The sequence below is a fragment of the Anabrus simplex genome, chromosome 9 (genome assembly GCF_040414725.1).
Source record: "Anabrus simplex isolate iqAnaSimp1 chromosome 9, ASM4041472v1, whole genome shotgun sequence".
Classification (NCBI taxonomy): domain Eukaryota; kingdom Metazoa; phylum Arthropoda; class Insecta; order Orthoptera; family Tettigoniidae; genus Anabrus; species Anabrus simplex.
In genome coordinates, this window is record NC_090273.1 from 19291360 (window position 1) to 19314663 (window position 23304).

The 23304-nt window shown below is 41.3% G+C and overlaps 1 protein-coding gene across 2 annotated transcripts in view; it reads left to right on the top strand.

Annotated features, from left to right (window-relative positions):
* Positions 1-4241: 4241 nt before the first annotated feature.
* The window catches only part of LOC136881058 (ATP-binding cassette sub-family G member 4), a 244515-nt gene continuing 225452 nt past the window's right edge, over positions 4242-23304 (top strand). The window contains exon 1 of one of the 2 annotated variants that reach the window (XM_067153663.2): positions 4242-4368. In XM_067153663.2, coding sequence (XP_067009764.2) covers positions 4248-4368 — 121 coding nt within the window. In that variant the 5' untranslated portion in view covers positions 4242-4247. The remainder of the gene's footprint in view (positions 4369-23304) is intronic. The other variant, XM_068229248.1, reaches the window with a different exon arrangement.

Genomic DNA, 23304 nt, shown 5'->3' on the forward strand with positions numbered 1-23304 from the left:
CTTTTCAAATTTCATGCCAGAGCAGGAAATCGAACAATGGCCTCCGGGGATGGCAGCTAATCACGCTAAATATGGTACCTGTAGAGGGTATTTCTGATCCCCCCGCTCTTCATTATTCAGAGCTTAATATCGTTTTTGGTTCATTTTTGTTTCTCCAGATTTACTTCAAGCTACTCATACTCAGAACTAGTAAGGGCAGGTGGAGTCAAGTGTTAGTTGGAAACCTTACAGAAGAGAAAGCACCGGGCAAGTTGGCCGTGCGGCTAGAGGCGCGCGGCTGTGAGCTTGCATCCGGGAGATAGTGGGTTCGAATCCCACTGTTGGCAGCCCTGAAGATGGTTTTCCGTGGTTTCTCATTTCCACACCAGGCAAATGCTGGGGCTGTACCTTAATTAAGGCCACGACCGCTTCCTTCCCACTCCTAGCCCCTTCCTGTCCCATTGTCGCCATAAGACATATCTGTGTCGGTGCGACGTAAAGCAAATAGCAAAAAAAAAAAAAAAAAAAAAAAAATCCGAAAAATTGGACGACCTGTTACACTTTTGTTGTTCCATGTTTCTAATATGTACTGTCACAAAGAAAAATATTCCTCCTTCCAACAAAAGAAATACGAAATCACCGAAGCGCGTTCACTATTCTTCGCTAGCAATTTAAACACCACGCTGGTGTTTAATTCCACTGCCAGCTAAACATGCTGAACTAAACATTGATTAAGAATGGCGCTCCACACTTCCTTCTAACCAGGCCTTAAATTTAAACCATGTTTACGTACACACTGGTTAGCCGAATCTTAAACAAGGTCACGCTCTTCCTGTCCATTATTTCCCTTAAGACTGGTCGCGCCTCCCGACCACATATGGATATGGAGTCCATCAGAACAATTTTCGTTGTACGACGAATATTTACAGTACAATATATTTAAGGTTCATTTTCCTTTACACTCCGACACAGGAAAATGAATTCAAAGAACATAGTTCTGATGGACAAAATATCCATATGTGGCAGGTGTGACGAGTCTTAAGGAGCAAAATGGGTAGGAAGATCATTGTGACATACGAGGGATGGCAAACCTTTCCCAACTAGCGTGTCAATTAAGATCTTGTTTCTCACTTTTCACTGTCTAGTGTGCCATCGGTTATTTTCCTTTAAAATCATCATGAAACTCCCCATTTGACTTCATTCAAGTATTAGATTGCATTACATATAAATCTATTCGACTCATTGTTTCATGGTTTTATTTTGCAAACATCACCGAAGTCCGCCTCTGTGGTGTAGGGGTTAGCGTGATTAGCTGTCACCCCCGGAGGCCCGTGTTCGATTCCCTGTTTTGTCACGGAATTTAAAGAGTGGTACGAGGGCCAGAATGGAGTTCATTCAGCCTTGGGAGGTCATCTGGGTAGAGGGGGTTTCGATTCCCACCTCAGCCATTCTTGAAATGGTTTTCCGTGGTTTCCCAATTCTCCTCCAGGCAAATGCCAGGATGGTAACAAACTTAAGGCCACAGCTGCTTCCTTCCCTCTTCCTTGTCTATCCCTTCCAATCTTCCCATCCCCCACACCAGGCCCCTGTTCAGCACAGCAGGTGAGGCCGCCTGGGTCCTCCTCCCCAACGACCACTGCCACAGTCCAAAGTCCAATGCTTCAGGACACTGTCCTTGAGGCGGTAGAGGTGGGATCACTCGCTGAGTCCCAGGGAATTAACCTGGAAGGTAAATGGATTTAGAAAGAAACATAACCGAAAACTGCATTTCAAAACACAGGTAAATGTTAACAATAAGGTATATTTTTGCTAGAATCTAATAAAATTGTAAAAATGTGGCCATAAAATTAATTGTGACCTACTTCTTTATTAAAGCGTAATGTTAAAATGTGCTATGTTGCTAGATTTTCGACCTATGTCTTAAATGTTAAAAACATTCAAATACAACATGTTATGTTGTCTCACATGGTGGCACGGGTGTCATAGGTTCGTCATCCCTGTTTTATATAATTCCAATTTCGTGTAACTTCTTCAGATTGTATATTCCACAATAATAGCAATGGATGTCCTTGCCAAGTTTTGACTTCCTCTGACCTCGAGTGTAGTGGCTTTACCACACAAAGGAAATATCTCGTTGTATACAATGTGTTTGTTTAATAATGTTATTTGTTTTACGTCCCACTAACTACTCTTTTACGGTTTTCGCAGACGCCGAGGTGCCGGAATTTTGTCCCGCAGGAGTTCTTTTACGTGCCGGTAAAGCTACCGACACGAGGCTGACGTATTTGAGCACCCTCAAATACCACCGGACTGAGCCAGGATCGAACCTGCCAAGTTGGGGTCAGAAGGCCAGCGCCTTAACCGTCTGAGCCACTTAGCCCGGTATGTGTTTGTTTACAATGTGCTTTACGTCGCAGCGATACATATATGTCTTATGGTGACGATGGGATAGGAAAGGGTTAGAAGTGAGAAGGAAGCGGCCATGGCCCTAATTGAGGTAGAGACCAGCGTTTTCCTGGTGTGAAAATGGGAAACCACGCAAAATCATATTCACGGCTGCCGAGAGTGAGGTTCGAAGCCACTATCTCCGGAATGCAAGCTCGCAGCCACTTGCTCGGTACATGAGTTTTTTTCCCCCCTTGAATTTCTTCAAGGATGCTTTTGTTTGTTCTCTTTGGGCCTATTTCTTAATGTAAGGCCCCATTAAACAACAAGCTGTGTTCTCAATTTACTTGTTCCGTATCATTCCTGAAAATAAAAATCCACAGCCTGTTTCCAGTCATTCGACCGGATCAGGAATGGAATAAATGAAGCCCCCATCCAACGACGAGGATAGGAATTGTGCCGACTGCCGAAGCCTGTCGCACTCCTCTGGGGAAATGAGTAACGACTGCCAGATGATGTGAAATTATATTGTTGAGTGTTGCTGGAATGAAACATGACGGGGAAAACCAGTAGCGGCGATTAGGGGGAGCCAGCAGCCCCCACCTGGTGGAGAAAACGTTACATTTTAGCCCGTTGAATCGAGGAATTATTAAAAAAGCAATTTGTACAAGCCCTTGTCTTACGGGCTAATTCTTTCCTTTAATTATTAACAAAATGATTTGCGAAAATACGCACAAAATGCCGTTCGTCCCGGGTAACCGATTTGTATAGCGCCAGAGTAAATAGTGGACACTTTGTATATGCTGTGGGGAAGGGTAGCAGGAGTAAGGTTTGATTCACTCGCTTGGCGCACGCAGTTGTCACTCTGGCAGTCTCTTTACTGTCTTAGTTGCTTAGTGTGTAGTCAAATACTATAAATAATTTTTAATTGTATAATACTTCTATGTAATACATGCGTAATATTGTTCCTTTGATGACAGTTTTATTGTATAATATTGACTCAAAATACTAATATTACCGCACTTAGATTGGTAAACTGTCAACCTTCACCTCTGTCGAAATTCGCTGTCTTCAGTCTTTTTTTTTAATATAGGCTAATTTAGGAATGAACTCGATGGATGAAGCTGTACGCATAAACCGGCTTCGGTGGTGGGGTCATGCGAGGCGAATGGAGGACGATAGGTTACCTAGGAGAATAATGGACTCTGTTATGGAGGGTAAGAGAAGTACAGGGAGACCAAGACGAAGATGGTTAGACTCGGTTTCTAACGATTTAAAGATAAGAGGTATAGAACTAAATGAGGCCACAACACTAGTTGCAAATCGAGGATTGTGGCGACTTTTAGTAAAATTCTCAGAGGCTTGCAGACTGAACGCTGAAAGGCATAACAGTCTATAATGATAATGTATGTAATGTATGTATATACCCCCCTCCCCGCTATATACCGCAAACCCGGGTAGTTTTTGTTGTCTGCACATTCCCAGTCGCCGATACTGGGGAAAACCGGAGTACCCGGACAAAAAAAACTATCACGTCTCCGCTTTGTTTAGCACAAATCTCACGTGACGGGGATTTGAACCATGGAACCCCGTGGTGAGAGGCCGACACCCTGCAGCCCGAGCCACGGAGGTTCGCCGTAGCATTCCTCTCACTTACGAATTCTAAACGTGCATGATCGAACGCGAAGTGAAACTAGGAAGTCGATGGTGTTGTTGGATTGTTAATCAACATAGGAACTGAAGTGCGCTGGGCAGTAGTCGAATGGGGGACGTCGATCACAGCCTCAGCTGTCATGTGATGAGAAAGTTGGCAGACACGTGCTGGTAGAGGGGGCCCGAGAGGTCCGACTAGGCGGCTGCCAGTTGAGCCTTGACAGTGCAACATGGCGGAGTGTGAGCGGGATCGGGACCGTACACGAAGTGCGCTAACCTACCTCCCGGAGTTGCCGCCCGTCAACATCGAGTTCAACGAGCTAACTTACTCCGTGCCACAGGGCCGAAAAGGTAAGCTCCTCTTTATCTATTGAAACATCAGTTAAAGCCAGAGTCGCTTCCTTCCGTCCCTAGCCCTTTCGTATCCCATTGTCACCATACGAGCTATCTCTGTCTGTGCGACCTAAAGCAATTTGTAATAAATAAACTTAGGATTTTAGGCAAAGACCTATTTTGTTCCCGAGGAGATGAAGTATTTACAAATTTCATGTATTTACGAGCTCAAAAACGGTGCTCCTTCGGTGCATAAACATTCCTAAATTGTCATTAGAACCTATATGTGACCATATTCGCAATGTTTATCCCTAAATCGATTTTAAAAGCCTTTAATTTATTCCGAGAAACTACAATATTTTGCCGACTCGTATCATGAACAATATATTTTTTTAAATACTTCTCAAAGTCTTTAAATGGGGAATCTGCTAACCATACTACCCATAAATCCTTAAGTTCAGCAATACACGCCCGCAGTCTGTGTCACGAGTGAAAACTAAGTGTCTGCTTCCAAGTCCTCTTTTAAAGGGAGTCACGACTGAAATGTTTCCATTTTTTTGGAATTTTCAATTTTAATTTTAAAAATCGCCCAATTTCTCCTCTTTCAAATTCCGTTATTAGTTTTTCCCTAACACGATTTTTAATGCTGGATTTAAAGGGTAGCGGCTCAGCGCAAGCGCACGCCCCTTTGTCAGACAAGAATAGCACTACCATTTCAATAATACCGCTGCAATATATTTAACAATGCATAAGAGGAGAAAGACATTTACAGTTCAGGGCAGTTTCAGAGGAAGTGTTTTTTAAAACATTTTTCAGCTCTTTGCCCCTTGCGACAGAGTTCTTTTCGGATTCACCTGAAATGTTCAGAGAATGTCTGAATATGTAGTTCTGGATTTTATCAGTTGAATATCACCTTCATATTTTTACTCCTGAAATAGCACGAAACTAGATTTCTGCTTGTTGAATGAATAATGAGAAATTAAAAATTATTATATCTCCAATAGTTTATATCTGACTACAGAAGCCGGCGCCGTGGTGTAAGGGTAGCGTGCCTGCCTCTTACCCGGAGGCCCCGGGTTCGATTCCCGACCAGGTCAGGGACTTTTACCTGGACCTGACGGCTGGTTCGAAGTCAACTCAGCCTACGTGATTAGAATTGAGGAGCTATCTGACGGTGACATAGCGGCCCCGGTCTAGAAAGCCAAGAATAACGGCCGAGAGGATTCGTCGTGCTGACTATACGACACCTCGCAATCAGCAGGCCTTCGGGCTGAGCAGTGGTCGCTTGGTAGGCCAAGGCCCTCCCTTCAAGGGCTGCAGTGCCATGGGGTTTTGTTTGGTTTGGTACAAAACCCGTCATTAGTCTTAAATATACCGGTATTTTTGACTAGTCTGCCATTTTATAACCTAAAAAATATGAACATTTTGCCGTAAGGAACATTTTCCATGCAACATATAAAATAAAATCAATAACTTTGGAACCAATTAACTAATCAACTCCAAATTTTCCCCCACTTCACATCGAATAGTAAAATGATATTCTGTGACGTTTGTAGCAAAGAGGTGAATATTTGTTTTATTTTCACCCCTAAATAGTTTTCATTTTAGCAAAATAAACACTGTGTTTTAATTGATAAATGCCTATTAAATTACGTACACTTGAAGCCGACTAAAATATACTTAACCTTTTTACATTTGATAGCCATTTTAGGCACTTTAAATAAATATATTAGCACCTAAAAATCGGACTTCTAACATAAGTGTAAAAGAAAATGGAGCGTTACATATCATGCGGGAGGTGTTCATTATTGTACTACTACTAAGAAATTAGTTAGCATTACCTGGCCACAAGCCAGAGTATTGGCATATAAACACCTTCAAATGGGACCATCTCCGACCGGGATCTACGTCTTCGTATTCAGGGTCATTTTACCCCTCCCCAGTCCAGTGAAGCCATGTGATGTCATGCTATTTACCGTGCGATGTTAGCAGAGCTTTACTTCGAAAATATGAACTACCATTACGCACCGAACGTTTCGGCATTTTCCACTTGCATTAACCGGGGAGAGGTTATGTGATGAGTTTTATTTTCCGGGAGGTGGAGTCGTTTTCTGAACGTCTCGTAGATCTAAATGACAACCAGGCACATTTTGGGAGTGTCTATTCTAAAGAAGCTAATTCCACCGTAAGGGAAAAATGCAAGAAACGTATAATAAAAAGGCACATAGAACAAACCCGTGATCTGGTATGTTATTTCTTTTATAGAATTGCATATTTCTGGTCGGGATTCCTCATGGCATTCTATAGCATTGAACTACTCTAAAACAAGTGGACGATTTTTAAAAGTGGCTAACAGGCACTCCTCATATGGCAGTGGATAACACTGCTAGAGTGTGCGTCCGGTAAGACACACAAACACCTAGGGTGGCGTACACAACCAAGAGTAAGTTCTACTTCAGTAGTAAAGTACTCTTAAGTCACCATTCGACGACTTCCATACGAGGGTAAATGACTTCCGAAGTATTTTAGTCCTTTCAGATACTCCTGGACTAAATTACTACAAGAGTAACATGTTGGAGAGCACCATCTTGTAGTATATTACTGAAGAAGTAAATAACGCACGAATATAGGTTAGAATTTACTCTCACGTCGTGCATGGAGTCAGCTAGGTTTAGACTTGGTCACTAATATCGTGCCGTATATGAGATTATGGATTACTTAGATTATATCAACGATCTCGACGCAGAAAACGACTGGAAATGTAATAGTGCGTACAGTGCTTGAAAGGCGAGAGCACACGGAGAGTTTCAGGAACGTTTTTGGTCTTAGGAAGGAATCCTTTACTTTCCTTCTAAATCTACTTGGAGATCACTTACAGCTCTCAAATTACAGTTGTGTCCCTACGAGTGTTTCGTACCGGAACATTTCAGTACAGTTGCCGGTGATCTAATTAACGTTTGCCGCACAACTGTGGCCGTATCTTTCATCGCGTGGTTAAAGCACTAGTTGAGGCTAAGAGGGAGGTACGCCTGCAAATGATGATGATTGTTCGGAAAATAAAAGAATATTCTTCACGTTGGCAGATCTCCACACATCGTGGGTGCAATTTTTTTGCCCTCCCAGTGACAACGGTGAACTTTTCAGAAATCGGAAGATGTATTTATCTTTTTTATTTCAATTTGCTTAACGTCGCACTCACACAGATAGGTCTTATGCCGAAGATAGGGTAGGAAAGGCCTAGGAATGGGAAGCGGCCGTTGCCTTAAGGTACAGACCCAGCATTTGCCTGGTGTGAAAATGGGAACGTTTTGCTGTGGGTGTAGGCGATCTATATGAAGAAACCACCATGAGTTTTAATTTTTCCCGCGTGTCCATGACTTTCTGCTTTGCTTCCGCCTTCGCTTTCAAGTCCTTCCACAGAATCTTAACTTCCTCTTCACTGCGTTTTCCCTCACTCGAAGCATTGAATTCTTCTGTCACGGCTTTCCATAAATTTATTTTCTTATCCATCATCTTTATGTTGTGTTTCTTACGCCCTATATCCTTTGTATAGATCGTCATTATCTTATTAAGGCCACGGCCGCTTCCTTCCCACTCCTAGGCCTTTCCTGTTCCATCGTCGCCATAAGACCTATCTGTGCCGGTGCGACGTATAGCAAAAAAAAAAAAACACATAGTCTGGTGCATATTTCACTTCACTATTTCATGCGTTGCGCTGAAGGCTCGTTCACACTCTGCTGTGGATACTGCAAGTGTTCAGTTTCTACTACTGACAAAAGGCAAGATCTGATTTTTTCCCTTCATTTTTATCTTCCTTGTTCAGTCAACAAAGCCTCCGTGGCTCAGACTGCACCGCGCCGGCCTCCGTGGTACAAATCCCAGTCACTCTGTGTGTGATTTGTGCTGGGCAAATGGGAGGCGGGACAGGTTTTTCTCCGGGTTCTCAGAGTACACTCTTCAGTATCATCAATATGATTTCACCTGTCATTACAGTAATCATTGCCCCAGAGGAGTGCAACAGGCTTCGGCAGCCGGCACAGTTCCTATCCTCGCCGCTAGAAGGGGCTTCATTCATTCCATTTCTAACTCTGTCGAAAGTGGTAAGAGGCTGTAGATTTTCATTCTGCAAACAAGCTATACACATTGTACTTGAATTTTGTATGTTAAGTTGATCACACAAATACCTGACACTTTCCTCTGGATACAATTCATCCAAGACTTTTCGCCATTCAGACAGACACAGTCAGAGTGAGATTAGCAAGATTATCATAATTATCTTCTCCAGATTGTCAGAGTTTTATTGTGTTGTCATGAATCTCAATTCCAAATTGATTACCAGGCTTATGTACGATTCTCAATCATTAATGGATAAGGCCGACCGCCTGGTGTCGATGGTCATTAAGGCGTCGCGTCCATATGATCTGACACCGTGGTTATTCGGTTCGAGTCCCGATGGTGGAAAACAATACCATCGGAATGGTGGTCGGCAAGGTAAGAGGCTGGAGGTACAAATGTCTGCTCAGTAGATTGTATGCCTGAAGTATAGATTCACTTCCAAATCCCTCAGCACTATTTATACACTACAGGCCATTTGATGCTGTTGATGGTGATTTATCTGTCGGATGGCGACGATAAGCCTTAAGCACTCATCTTGGTGATATTCGATAGGAGTATGCTATGTGCCGGCACCGGTATCATCTCCCTTCCTGCTATAATATATTACGTCATTCATTTCACCTGATTAACTCATCGGATGAGGTTGACGTCAGGAAAGCCATCCGGTCGTAAAGAGTCGCTACGAAGATTCATATCACTTCATGCTGGACCCCATAGAGATACGGCACAAGGGTGGTACATACAACACATATATATAATTGATAGAGCCAATAACCTAAATTATTAGGCTCCTTTGAACAGTCTTTTTTTTTTTTTTTTTTTTTTTTTTTTTTGTTCGTTAATGGAACATAATTATTCAAATAACTGTGACTTAACAGTTTTGCGCTACAGATATGTTGTTGGCTTTACGTCCCTCTAACTACTTATACGATTTTCGGAGAATCCGACATGCCGGAATTCAGTCCCGCAGGAGTTGATTTACGTGCCAGTAGCCTAAGTCTACCGACGCGAGGCTGACGTATTTGAGCACTTTCAAATACCACCGGACTGAGCCAGGATAGACCCTGCCAAGTTGGGGTCAGAAGGCCAGCGCCTCCACTGTCTGAGCCACTCAGCCCGGCTATCTAATTATTGATGCAGTTGATATTTACATTACTGTATAATACAATTAAACATTTGAGCATATTGATACAAACGTAAATTTGTTTTAGAAAGATCGTAATGGACGTTTGCTTGCCGTCATGTCATGTGTTCTTTGTTGTAGAAGAGTGACACATAAGTCGTGTTTTTTTTCCCTCCTTGTTCCACGTATTCGATGCTGCTGTAAGGGCTTTAAACCTTTCATTATTTATATTTTTTGCACCACCTTCCACAACTACTAACAATGCCGACAATGTCTTCAAGAGCCGCTTCAAACTGGTAATAAAGGTCAAACACTACTCACCAAGGAATTCATCATTCGTATCTGCACATCCAGGTTTTTGTTTCAGCGAAGGCTAACCAGAATAATTTTCATAATACTAATAAATGTCACATTTATGTCCTAATAATAATAATAATAATAATAATAATAATAATAATAATAATAATAATAATAATAATAATACACCTACAAAAATGGATCATCGAAGACTTATCATACGAAATACAGAACACTATACTTCAAAGGCAGTATTATAATTCCTGTTTTCCGTGCTAATTATACTGTCAGAATTTTTCTCTGGCTCCTCACTTAACAAAATGTTCCTCGATTTGTAACTTGTTTGATCAAATGGAATGTCGGATTAGCGAAGGTCCGTTAAACGGGACTCGACTGTACTTCCATTGTTCTCATTATTTTATCAGCCAATAGGACGGCTTCAAGTCCACCTGTGGTGTAGGGGTTAATGTGACGGATTCAATTCCCTGCTCCGCCACGAAATTTGAAAATTTGTGTGAGGGCTGGAACGGGGTCCACTCAACCTCGAGACATCAACTGAGTAGAAGGGCGAGCGGGATTCGATTCCCCACCTCGGCCATCCTCGAAGTGGTTTTGCGTAGTTTCCCACTTCTCCTCCAGGCAAATGCCGGGATGGTACCTAACTTAAGCGGACACTTCCTTCCCTCTTCCTTGTCTATCCCTTCTGATGTGCCCCCCCCCCTCCACAAGGCACCTATTCAGCATAGTAAGTGAGGCCGCCTGGGCGAGGTACTGGTCCTCCTCCACGCTGCAGGACACTGTCCTTGAGGAGGTAGAGGTGGAATCCCTCGCTGAGTTCGAGGGAGAAACCAACCCTGGAGGGTAAACGGATTAAGAAAGAAAAAAAGAAAGGAAGGAAAGGAAGGGTTCATTTTTAGGACAAAATCTAAACCAATACATAAGAGAAAATCCAAATTCTTGTTAATAGAATATTTACGGGAACCGAAGTAATGTACCATCACCTTGTAAAAGTTATGGGAGTACCGATGAATCTGAGTTCTTGGGTGTTAAGAAAAGATCTGTGAGTTATCAAGAGACAGCAGAATGTTAGGCTCTAAAAACTGGCATTTTAGGTGTCTAATATAGGTTCTTATACAGCTTTATTTAAGTCACATAAAATGCTATCACTAATAAAATAAGAACCTACCACATTTAATGAAAATTATACAGAAACCAACACATACTGTATTTGAATGTGTCCATTCACAAATTATTTACAGTATTTTTATTCGCCACTGTTCCCGTAGTTCACTCAGATTAGATGACAAGCACATTTCTCCTGGCCAATTTGTACGGCTTTCCCTCAAAATTAACTTAAAATACTGAAAAGAGCGATATTTTAGATTTGGAATGAGATAAACTGATAATTCAGTTCCAGCTCTGTTGTTATTTCCCATCAACATATCTTCAGTGCAGTGGTTTGACATAAATACGGCTTGCAGCTGCGGGTCATCCGAAAATGTATGTAACAAAATAGTGTGTGTAAATATGTGCTGTTTACTCCTGTACTGACTTTTTAATCTCATTTAAAAAGCTATTTAAACTAGGATGCTGGGAAGATTCGCCTTGCCATTACACTTTATGTTAATACATCTTATTTATTCACTAAAAACATCGCACAAACAAACATTCTCTTCCTCGGCGATAATATAAACCCACTTCGTCTGTTGAAAGTCTTAAGTTCAAAACAGAGCTGTTCTCTTCAAGACAGAGCTCAGAGTATCAGTATATTAGTGGTACCTTTGGAACTGCAGTACTAACATATAAAAATAGTCATTAAGATGTTAAATAAGATCAAATGATCTTATTGTTAAATTTAATTTATAAAAAAACGGTCTGATAAGAGTTTTTACGACCGGATACCCTTCATGACGCCAAAATCAGGAGTTAGAGATATGCCTTCCTGGTACATAGTCTACTCCCGTCAGATAGCTCTGCTCAAGGCTGAACATTTCCATCAGACGGACGAATCACCATCAAACCCTCACCCCGTAATGAGTCCTGCGGAGAGGTTTGGGACTGAATTCAGGCTTTTGCCACGCAATCTAGTGATAAGGAATTGTATACCAGCACCTCTCCTACCCTGCCGCCCAATATTCTTCGACTAACGGGACTCGAACCGGCTAACCTCGCTGTCAGACCATATAGACTAGAAGCGTTACAATCATGATCACGAGGTGGGCTGCACTATGTCCAACTTATTTTTCAGTTTTGTCCGTCAGTTTTTATAATAATAATAATAATAATAATAATAATAATAATAATAATAATAATAATAATAATAATAATAATAATAATAATAATAATAATTGCTTTACGTCCCACTAACTACTATTTTAAGGTCTTCGGAGACGCCGAGGTGCCGGAATTTAGTCCCGCGGGAGTTCTTTTACGTGCCAGTAAATCTATCGACACGAGGCTGACGTACTTGAGCACCTTCAAATACCAACCGGACTGAGCCAGGATCGAACCTGGCAAGTTGGGTTCAGAAGGCCAGCGCCTCAACCGTCTGAGTCACTCAGCCCGGCTCCGTCAGTTTTATTTCACTTTCGGCATTACGCAGTTAAAGTTACGCGCACAGCAGATTCAAAATGGGAACTTGCAAGTCAGAGGAGAAACTGGTTTCTGGTAGAGAAGTAAATATGCTGTAGCTATTTTAGCTAGAATTTTAATTTAATGGAAAGGTACTTCCGTATTGTGCCTCTGTGGCTCAGACGGCAGCGCGTCGGCCTCCCACCGCTTGATACCATGGTTCAAATCCCGGTCACTCCATGCGAGATTTGTGCTGGGCAAAGCGGAATCGGGGCAGGTTTTTCTCCGGTTTTCCCTGTCATCTTTCATTCCAGCAACATTCTCCATTCTCATTTCATAGCATCTCTCTCATTCATAAATCACTTTGGGAGTGGCGACTCCATCGTACAAAATGATTCATTCATTACATCCCTGCCCCGTCCAATGACTGGAAAACAGGTTGTAGGGTTTCACTTCCGTATTGTGTCGCTCATTACTAGACATTCCAATGGTAGGAAAAGGAAGGGGTTGTTGTCCGTTTTGGAATATAAGCGGTACAGTGCAACCATCTACAGAGTGTTTATAATTATTATTACCACCACTATTGCTAAGCATCCTTCATAGTAATGAACTGACGTATTAAACATTAAATTAAGGCATCTGTACGCAAAGTGGCCTACCTAATTTACTTTTTAACATTTATTTCACTTAATTCAAGATTGAAGGGTGATACTTTTTTTTTTTTTTTGCTAGGGGCTTTACGTCGCGCCGACACAGATAGGTCTTATGGCGACGATGGGATAGGAAAGGCCTAGGAGTTGGAAGGAAGCGGCCGTGGCCTTAATTAAGGTACAGCCCCAGCATTTGCCTGGTGTGAAAATGGGAAACCACGGAAAACCATTTTCAGGGCTGCCGATAGTGGGATTCGAACCTACTATCTCCCGGATGCAAGCTCACAGCCGCGCGCCTCTACGCGCACGGCCAACTCGCCCGGTGAAGGGTGATACTAGGATTCAACATTTGCTCAGTTTCTGCACTTCCTGAGTGTGGGACAGAGCAAGTGGATTCGACTTCGTCATTGTGAATATAACCACCAGTAGATCGGTTTCTTCTGTCTTTTACGCCACACCATTAGTCTTCACTTGACGAGCCCAAAAGAATATTTTCCTCGTATTGCACCCGTCCACCTCCCGAGTCCCAGACTAGCATTTATCTCAGGGGTGTCGGTTCATTATTTAAGTCATCAAATATAACTATAGCGGCATCAAATAGAACACGGGAATGAACGGAGCAATTTAAAACTAAAATGGGGAAAACTCGATTGTAAACTTGAATTTAAGGACTCCATGATAGGACTAGGAAGTGACTGTTAACTTTAAAAAGGGCATCGACTAACTACAATAAAAAGATTATGAGAATGGTTTCCTTTGAAATAATTGCCAGAAAGAGCAGTTTATTACGCCATCCGACGTACGAAACTTTGATACATTTGGCAACGATATTTAAATTTTCCACACATGTTACATAAACAAATCACTTGCTATACCGCAAGTGGTATCAATATCGTGCTGGGTTGCTTCTGAAATAAAATGACATTTTGAGGTATAATTTACGGATCGATTCCATTTGAATCGAACCGTTGTTCAAGGATATAGCTTCCTTCTATCGGGAGCCCGAGCATAACCCATGTTACGGTCGGCTTCCCGATTTAACTAAGATGATGTACCCCGGCTATATACATTTTTCCGAGACCGGTACTCGGACTGGGTAATGTTTCTCGTGAATTACGAAAAATGGATTGCACGGACAGTTCCTATCTTACGATGTCCAGCTGATGCCATACCACTGAATTAGCATTTATATTTTATTTACACATGATCTGAAATGTTACAAAGTAGCCTCAGTAGACTACTGCCACAGATGAGATAACGAGAAGCGGTTGGAAATACCGTGGCAATGACCTCCCCTCGCATCGCGGACGAAGTAAACAAACACACCAAGTGTTACTGTAACTCGTCCCGTGCGGAAATCGTACGATAACGAGGTCAAAAATGACTAATATTTATCACTCTTATTTTTCAAACATAGGAGTAGAGGGATGTTGTCACCAATTAATTTAATCCACTATCGTCAGAATATTTATGAAATTATCATCCTCGAAATTATTATTATTATTATTATTATTATTATTATTATTATTATTATTATTATTATTATTATTATACTCAACGGTTCCTGGCACTGTCACGTTTGATTAATATCGTCATTATTATGCGGGATGCAAACACAAATGGTTATTAATGTTATTATTATATCCCTCTTGTGGTTATTATTATTATTATTAAATAGGTGACTCCAGATTTTATTATTATTATTCACGTCACTCAAGAGGTTATTATTATTTATGAACCGGTCACTTCCGCCAAATATATTAAGATATCGGTCGCAATTATAATTATTTCACTGATCAACTAACGGCGGCATTACTGTTATAATTATGACTATTATTATTAAGCTGACCGCGATGATTTAACATCGTCCTTACATTATTATTATTATTATTATTATTATTATTATTATTATTATTATTATTATTATCGGTTGCATATTCTCATTTAGATTCCCGTTTAACATCTTTATCAACGCTCAATTAATTAAAGCGGTCCAATCCTTTATCTGCAATATTATTATTATTATTATCACGACATTATGATTGTCATCGCTCGTCATTACAATGATTACAATATACGATCATTTATGTGGACTCGGAACTCTCATTATCCTTAGATCCGTAGTATCTCGACGAATAGCTGTGCAGTCTATTTATTTCGTACATGCTGTCACGGGTTCGAATTCTACCCGCTACGTAACTCAGTATTTCTCTGTGACACTGCCCGTACATTTTACACTCATTTCAATATCCTAAGTGTCTCTCGTACGGAATTTATTTCCCTTTCTATCTCAATATTCCTTGATTCATTTATTTCTCACAGAATTATCAACTGACTTATTTATTTACTTCTGACATCATACGACCTTTTATTATCTGACTGCAGATTCTTTAACATTTTCTATCTCATTTCGATCTACGCCTTAGTTCGTTCTCCACAAATAATCGAAACATCTTGAAATTAGATTTACCAAAATTTGACAATCATGGTTTCGTAATATTAGTCCTACGTGTTCCGGCTAATGAATTGCAACTTTAAGACACGACATTTATACGTAAAAAAATATTGGACCGTAATTTAAACCACACGTTCATTAACATGTACGGATTATTAGCACCGATCTTAAATTTCAATATTATTAATTTATCAAGTTAAATTACCACACACTTTAATTCTGAATTAAAAACGACATCCCGTCATTAAATGATTTCCGACAAACTCAACACCTGATCACTGAAAATTTTATTATTACGCATTGATCACTAAAAATTTCCAATATCACATTAATGATTATTATTTCCAAATTATATAAATAAAATTCTTCTAAAAAGTAGTTTTATTTTTATTTATTATTATTATTAATAAAAAATATTAATTTTCGCCTGTTACACGGTAGTCCACTCTTAATATGTTTAACGCATAACCCCTTTTACAGTTTCGATTCATTCTGGCACTAATCAACTCCAGATACGATTTACTTGGAAAATTATTATTATAATCGCTTCTCACAAATTTGAACAACTTCACTTTGAAAATATGAACATACTAATCACAACAAAACACAACTGGTATGGCGAAGCTGGATTTTCCTTCAGTGTCATTACATAGCTCGTTAAAATGACAAAACAGAAAAACACATATCGGGTCTTATTTAACTATCATAACCAAAATCAAATGAAAGAAAATTATTCTACAAAGAAATATGAATGCATGCATGACTTAACGTACTACCCTATGTCTACAAAATTTACATCTACAACAAACTGAATACATAAAAGACCCGATTATTTACATTGTTATTATTTACTACTGTCCGTGCTACAAATTTAGGAAGTGGTCATTAAGCGACTCATCTTGTTACAGAAGGTAACCAAGTCTAATCAAATTATTCCCATTTTTCCCATCACGATAACATTTCCCAAATATTATTTACAGTTTAGTACTCATCTTAGTTATCGGTATTCCATTACAGCTTTGCAGATGAGAGGCTCCTTTCGGCCCCTCTCTGCATTTTACTCCTCCATTCTTGATGGCGTAGTTCCACAAAAGATTTCCTGGCACATTACCATTTTACACTAATACCTTAATTATCACAAAAACTTCACCATTGACAACGTTAACACTGAACACTTTAACTTTTATACAACAAATTAATCTCCTAGACCCAAAAATTTAATATTTACACTATTTTAATATTCGTCCAATTACCGCACAATGGACCTGGACACGTACGACGAGGTGTCAAATTTTACGCCCGTCGCGATTTATGTCGTCCGACGCGATACGCCCGTTTCGTACGGCACTCTTGAAGTGTTCATGATAGCGGTTCGATATTGCAAAGTACAGGCTATTATTCCCTTAAAGTACTGTTCGTCACACAGTCTGTTATGTACGTACTTATTGTGGTACAATTTATATTACTCTCCTACAGTGCAATTAATTTACTTCACTGATATTTATAACTGACAAACACTGTCCTACGTTAACTATTTCCAGTTCATGTTGCTCGAGCGCGATCACATTTTACAAACACTGGCGGATGCTCGCGCCATTAAATGTTGAGTTACTGTATGCCCGTAGAATTCTAAGTTAGCTGCGACCGACAGTTCAGCTCCAGAGATTCAGTTCAAGTGTGTTGGCGAGGATCCCTTGTCCCGTATATATGGATGAAGCTTTCTCCCGCGGATTCATTGACGTCATACCCCTTAGGGAGGGGGTGGATTTTTAATATCGGTACTTGCACTCCGAATTGGACGTTAAAACTTACATCGAATTAATCCACTCCGCTAGTATATTTGCTGGATTAAATATGAACTCCTGGTGATCACAGATTTAGGAGATACGGGTGGATTTAGCTCCTCATATTTCGCGCCTTCGGAAGCGTCCCTTACAACGTGGTCTTTGTCCAGCCAATGAGTTTCAAGCTGTCTGGTTTCCAAGAAATCCAGCCTTCAATTTATTTAATTTGCCAATAATTATTGATTATTTTTCCATGCGTGACATCTAAGAAATTCATTACATTGCTCCGTGTACTCACAATAATTTATTACTGATTAATTTTGAAGTTACGAGAATATCTCATCCATCATTCCTTAAGATGGTATCCCTGGGTCTTCCATCAAATTTTTACGATTGGCCGGCAAGCGGTCACGTGATTTAAATCTCCACCTGCCCGAACCTAGGCTAGCGAATGTACTGGCAGCCGCTGTAGCTTTCCATGACGGCACGGAATTTCCGTCCTGCCAAATATATCCCAGTGCATTACTCATGTAGCGAGCTTCCTTTGTATCACCTACCCCCTTTCTCTTTCTGACCAAGACTTATTTGTGGACTCTGTATTTCCTTGTTCGCCAACTAATGAGATCCCCTGCTGTGAAGTAGCTAAATTTTGTTGTGTCGAGCTAATCCGTCAGGCTCCAGTCTGTCGTCCTTCCTCGCTCATTATTTCGACACAGATGAAGTCACTCGGGTTCAGTATGTCTCTTATCATATCGCGCTCTAGTGGGAACAGGACACTTGCTCCGATAAATGTTCCGTCTCGCGATAATACTCTTATCTTATTGTAGTTATCTGACCTTGATTCTTTCACAGCCTTAAGAAACTGAGATAGATCACTTGGTTCTTAAATCCAAGTAGCAGACTTCAACAACTTATAACTTTCTGTTGGACATATTTTATATTATAAAAATAAAAATAATCATATGGCCTCAGCTACCGTGTGCAGACGTTTCAATTTGACGCCATCTGGCTGTCTGCTCGTCAATTTCGACGTTCCGTTTTACTCTAGGCCCACTAGATGGCAGACCGAGTAAACCGAAACTCTCTTCGGCGTCTATGGCTGAGATTTGATTAACTATGTCGAGTAAACACCAAATATGTCACCAGAGATCTTTTACATGCCGACATCGTACGACATGGAGTGTCGAATGGACGTTTTCCGCTCTTCAGAAATCAGACTACCTCTGCCGGGTTTGAACCCGCTATCTTGGGATCCGGAAGCCGACATTCTACCACTGATCCACAGAGGCAGTTATTTTATATTATGATGATAACAATATCAATAGTCGCTTAAAACTACAAATTACCGAGTTCGATAGCTGCAGTCGCTTAAGTGCGGTCACTATCCAGTAATCGGGAGATAGTGGATTCGAACCCCACTGTCGGCAGCCCTGAAGATGGTTTTCCATGGTTTCCCATTTTCACACCAGGCAACTGCTGGGGCTGTACCTAAATTAAGGGCACGGCCGCTTTCTTCCCATTCCTAGGTCTTTCCCATCCCTTCGTGGCCATAAGACCTGTCTGTGTCGGTGCGACGTAAAGCAAATAGCAAATAAAACTACAAATTTATTTTATATTTTTGTGGATTGCTAAACTATTCTCTGCTTATCAATGTGGTCTCATCTGTGGTGAAGATATAACTTATACATTTTTGCATTTTGTATAATTTTCTTTCTTTGTTAATCCATTTATCATCCAGCGTTGATTTTTCCCTCGGACTCAGTCAGGGATCTCTTCTATCGCCTCAAGCGCAGTGCCCTGGAGCTTGATATGTAACTGGGAAGGAGGACCGGTACTTCGCCCAGGTGGCCTCACCTGCTATGCTGAACAGGGGGCCTTGTGGGGGCGGGATGGGAAGATAGGAAGGGATAGACAAGGTAGAGGAAGGACGTGGCCGTACCAGTTTTCAAATTTCGTAGCAGAGTCGGGAATCGAACTCGCGCCTCCGGGGGTGGCAGCTAATCACACTAACAACTACACCACATGGGCGGTTGTATAATTTACTAAGTAATAAGTCTTTAGCATGCTTTCCTTGACAAAATTCTCTCTCTCTGGTTTTCTTCTCCTACCACTTTGTTAACCACTGTTTGACTCTCTTCCAAATAAAGCTCGCCCGGTCGCGTTTATCGTCACGGCGTCAAATCCGGTCCGAGACTGTGGAAAGCAGGTTGGAACACTTTTCAGAGTGTTGGCTGGCAGGGTATACAAGTTCCAATCACTAGACTGCGTGCCAAAAGCCTCGATTAAATTCCAAACCTCTCCGCAGTGCTCATATGGCGCTGTTGATGGTAGAACGGGCCCCTTGGTGTTATTCGACAAGAGTAGGCTACGTGCCGGTGCTGAGTTGACACCAGGAGGGGCATCCGCTCATAAAATATTGCGTCATATCCGACCCCGAAGAGAAACGGGACAAGGATTGGACATGCACATTAGTATTATTTTATTCCAGTAGACGTCAAACTCGTTGGCTGAATGGTCAGCGTACTGGCCTTCGGTTCAGAGGGTCCCGGGTTCGATTACCGGGTGGGTCGGGGATTTGAACCTGCATTGGTTAATTCCAGCGGCTCGGGATTGGGTGTTTGTGCTGTCCCCAACATCCCTGCAACTCACACGTAACACTATCCTCCACCACAATAACACGCAGTTACCTACACATGGCAGATGCCGCCCACCCTCATTGGAGGGTCTGCTTTAAAAGAGTGCACTCGGTACAGCCGTACGAAATTATATTCTAATAGACAATTAAGAAAGGTTTATGGTAACTGTACGTGTACTGCTTTTCAACATGTAAATCCTCGCCAGAGACTTATTGTACGTTACAACTTAATTTAGATGTCTCGATAATAATACTAATTTGTATAGATGGAATATGGAGGGAAAAATCATCCCAGGAGATATGTCATTCTGAAAAAAATTCTCACTTTTCGGAAAAGATGATTGAAATTTTATGGACACAATATCAGAATGAACACTAACAGGCTACCTAAAAGAATTCTCAATCTGGCCCTTTCATTAAAAACCAAGAACAGCTGGCTTCGTGAAACTGAAACAGATCTCCAGGAAATCAGCATCTCAGAAGACATTGTACAAGACAGGTGTAAATTCAGAACCAAAATCACCACTTTGAAGACAAACCCAACACCAGAGCTACTGTAAATTGGACAGAAGGAAGAAACTCAGCGAGAGGATGAAGAGATTTTGGGAGGAAAAGAAGGCGAACACATCAGCTAAGCAAGTTCAACCGTGCTCATGAGTAGGGCATAACGATGTAAAAAAAAAAAAAAAAAATGGCTTTACGTCCCACTAACTACCTTTACTGTTTTCGGAGACGCAGAGATGCCGCAATTTAGTCCCACAGCAGTTCTTCTACGTCGCAGTAAATCTACTCACACGAGGCTGACGTATTTCAGCACCTTCAAATACGTCCGGACTGAACAAGTATCGCGCCTGCGAAGTTGGGGTCAGAAGGCCACGGCCTCGACCGTCTGAGTTTCTCACCCTGTGATCTCGTTTATCATTTCCCAACTCCGCTTACGTCAAGTCTGCTATTAAACTTAATTTTATATCTGTCATTCTTTATGTGAGAAGGTGCGCTGTTCATAGACAGTGTGAGCAAGAGAGAGAGAGAGCAATATTATTATAAAACGGCTTTTGCGTTTCGTTTAGAAGTATAATAATATGATGGACACTTTTACTTTTTTTCCAATTTGTTTTACGTCGCACCGAGACAGATAGGTCTTACGGCGACGATGGGATACGAAAGGGCTAGGAGTGCAAAGAAAGCGGTCGTGCCTTTAATTAAGGTACAGCCCCAGCATTTGCCTCCTGTGAAAATGAGAAACCACCGAAAATCATCTTCAGGACTGCGAATTGTGAAGCAAATACACTAGATCCTGTTGTACGGCTGGATGCCCTTCCTGACACAAAACCATATGTATATAGCTTTGCGTGTTTCTTTTGGTTGGAACGTGAATCGCTGTGTATTGAGACAAATAGAAACACACTGCCCCCGAGGCAGAAGAATTATTCGGACGCAGCTAAAATACCCAACCCGGCCGAGAATCGACCCCGGGACCCTCTGAACTGAAGGTTTCAACGCTGATCACTCGGTAAATGGGCCGAACTCTATATGCAGTAGAACTTTCATAACGACTTAGAACTGTTACAACAGCGGAGGAACCTGATAAATTGTCGTTATAAATGAGTGTTTTTGCAACCGAGATTTGTAATCAGTCGATTGAGGTGGGAAATTATGTAGAGCAGAACTTAATCAGGCTTTTCATTAAATATTGTACAGTGACTCAAACAATGAGCGCATGGTAATTAATGTATGTAATTTTGAGAGATATTTGTCTTTCTTCTGCTTGCTCAATGCACAGTGCATCCTCCTCCAGCTTCGTAGAACATGTTCAAAACTCGGTTGCGCTCTAGAATAAACAAGATCAAATTGAACAAAAGGAAGGCAATTTTCTTTATTCCATGTTCACTTTTACATCTTCAGATTTAAAAAAACAAAAACAAAAAAAACCAGTATATTATATTGTTGTGGTCATTCTGAACCTTGAAGCGAGGCATTAAAATGTTGGAACGTGTGAATGGCGAGTTTGACAACGGGGCGAGGAGTTTACCTGCAGCAACTTCCGAAGGTCGATGTATTAATTTGTTTATCGTCTGGCTTTTAGTACCGGGAGTGTCCGAGGACTTGTTCAGCTCGCCTGGTGCAGCTCTTTCTGTTACATTTGGCGCCCATGGGTGACCTACGCGTCTGGGTGCGGGATGATGAGGGAGGTAGACGATGACACAGGGTGCCGACACGTAGCGTACTCCTCACGAATAACACCAAGGTGTCTGCTCAAGGCTTAACATCTCCATCCGACAGACGAATTAAGTTACAATCAACATGGGTTTAGAATTGAATGCAGGCTTTTGGCACGCAGTCTAGTGATTAGAAAATGTATACCAATAGCTCTCCTATCCCGCCGGCCAACATTTTAATGACGCTCTTTTCTCCCAACGCTACTCGAACTGGTTAGCGGTTCAGACCAAGTGGACTTGAACCTGAGGTCTTGACGATTATGGCCACCAGCCAGGCTCCAAAGGACAATGAAGAAGGGAAGAGTTCCGAGTGAGTTGGCCGTGCGGCTAGGGGTGCGCAGCTGAGAGTTTGAGTGGATTCGAACCAGACTGTTGGCAGCCCTGAAGATGGTTTCCCATTTTTACACCAGGCAAATGCTGGAGCTGTACCTTAATTAAGACCACAGACGCTTCCTTCCCACTCGTAGCATTTTCTTATCTCATCGTCGCCTTAAGACCTATCTGTGTCAGTGCGACGTAAAGCCAGTTATTGTGAAAGGGAGAGTAAGGAATTTTCTGGACACAAACTCCTAACCTCGACTTTCAAGTTATAAATGAAAATCCACAACTTGTTGCCAGCCATTCGATCGGATGAGGTGTGGCGAGGGTAGGAATTGTGCCTGTCACACTCCTCTGGGGCAACGATTGACCGACACATGAAATGTAATAATAATAATAATAATAATAATAATAATAATAATAATAATAATAATAATAATAATAATAATAATAATATAATAATAATAATAATAATAATAATAATAATAATAATAATAATAATAATCCTACAAACATCCCGCACAATCTACAACAAAAAATGCCTTTCCCAAAACACCAAGATACGTCACTATGAAACAGTTCTGAAGCCAGTAGTTCTATATGCAGCCGAAACCCTGTCTCTAAATGCCAACAAAGGACTCCTTGAAGAACTGGAGAAAAGAGAACGCAAAATTGCGAGAGGAATCTTGGGATCAAAGTACAGAAATGGAATCCATCAAGAGATCCAACAAGGAAGTGTACAGCAAAATAGAGAAAATTACCGACACAATCAGAAAAAGACGGGCA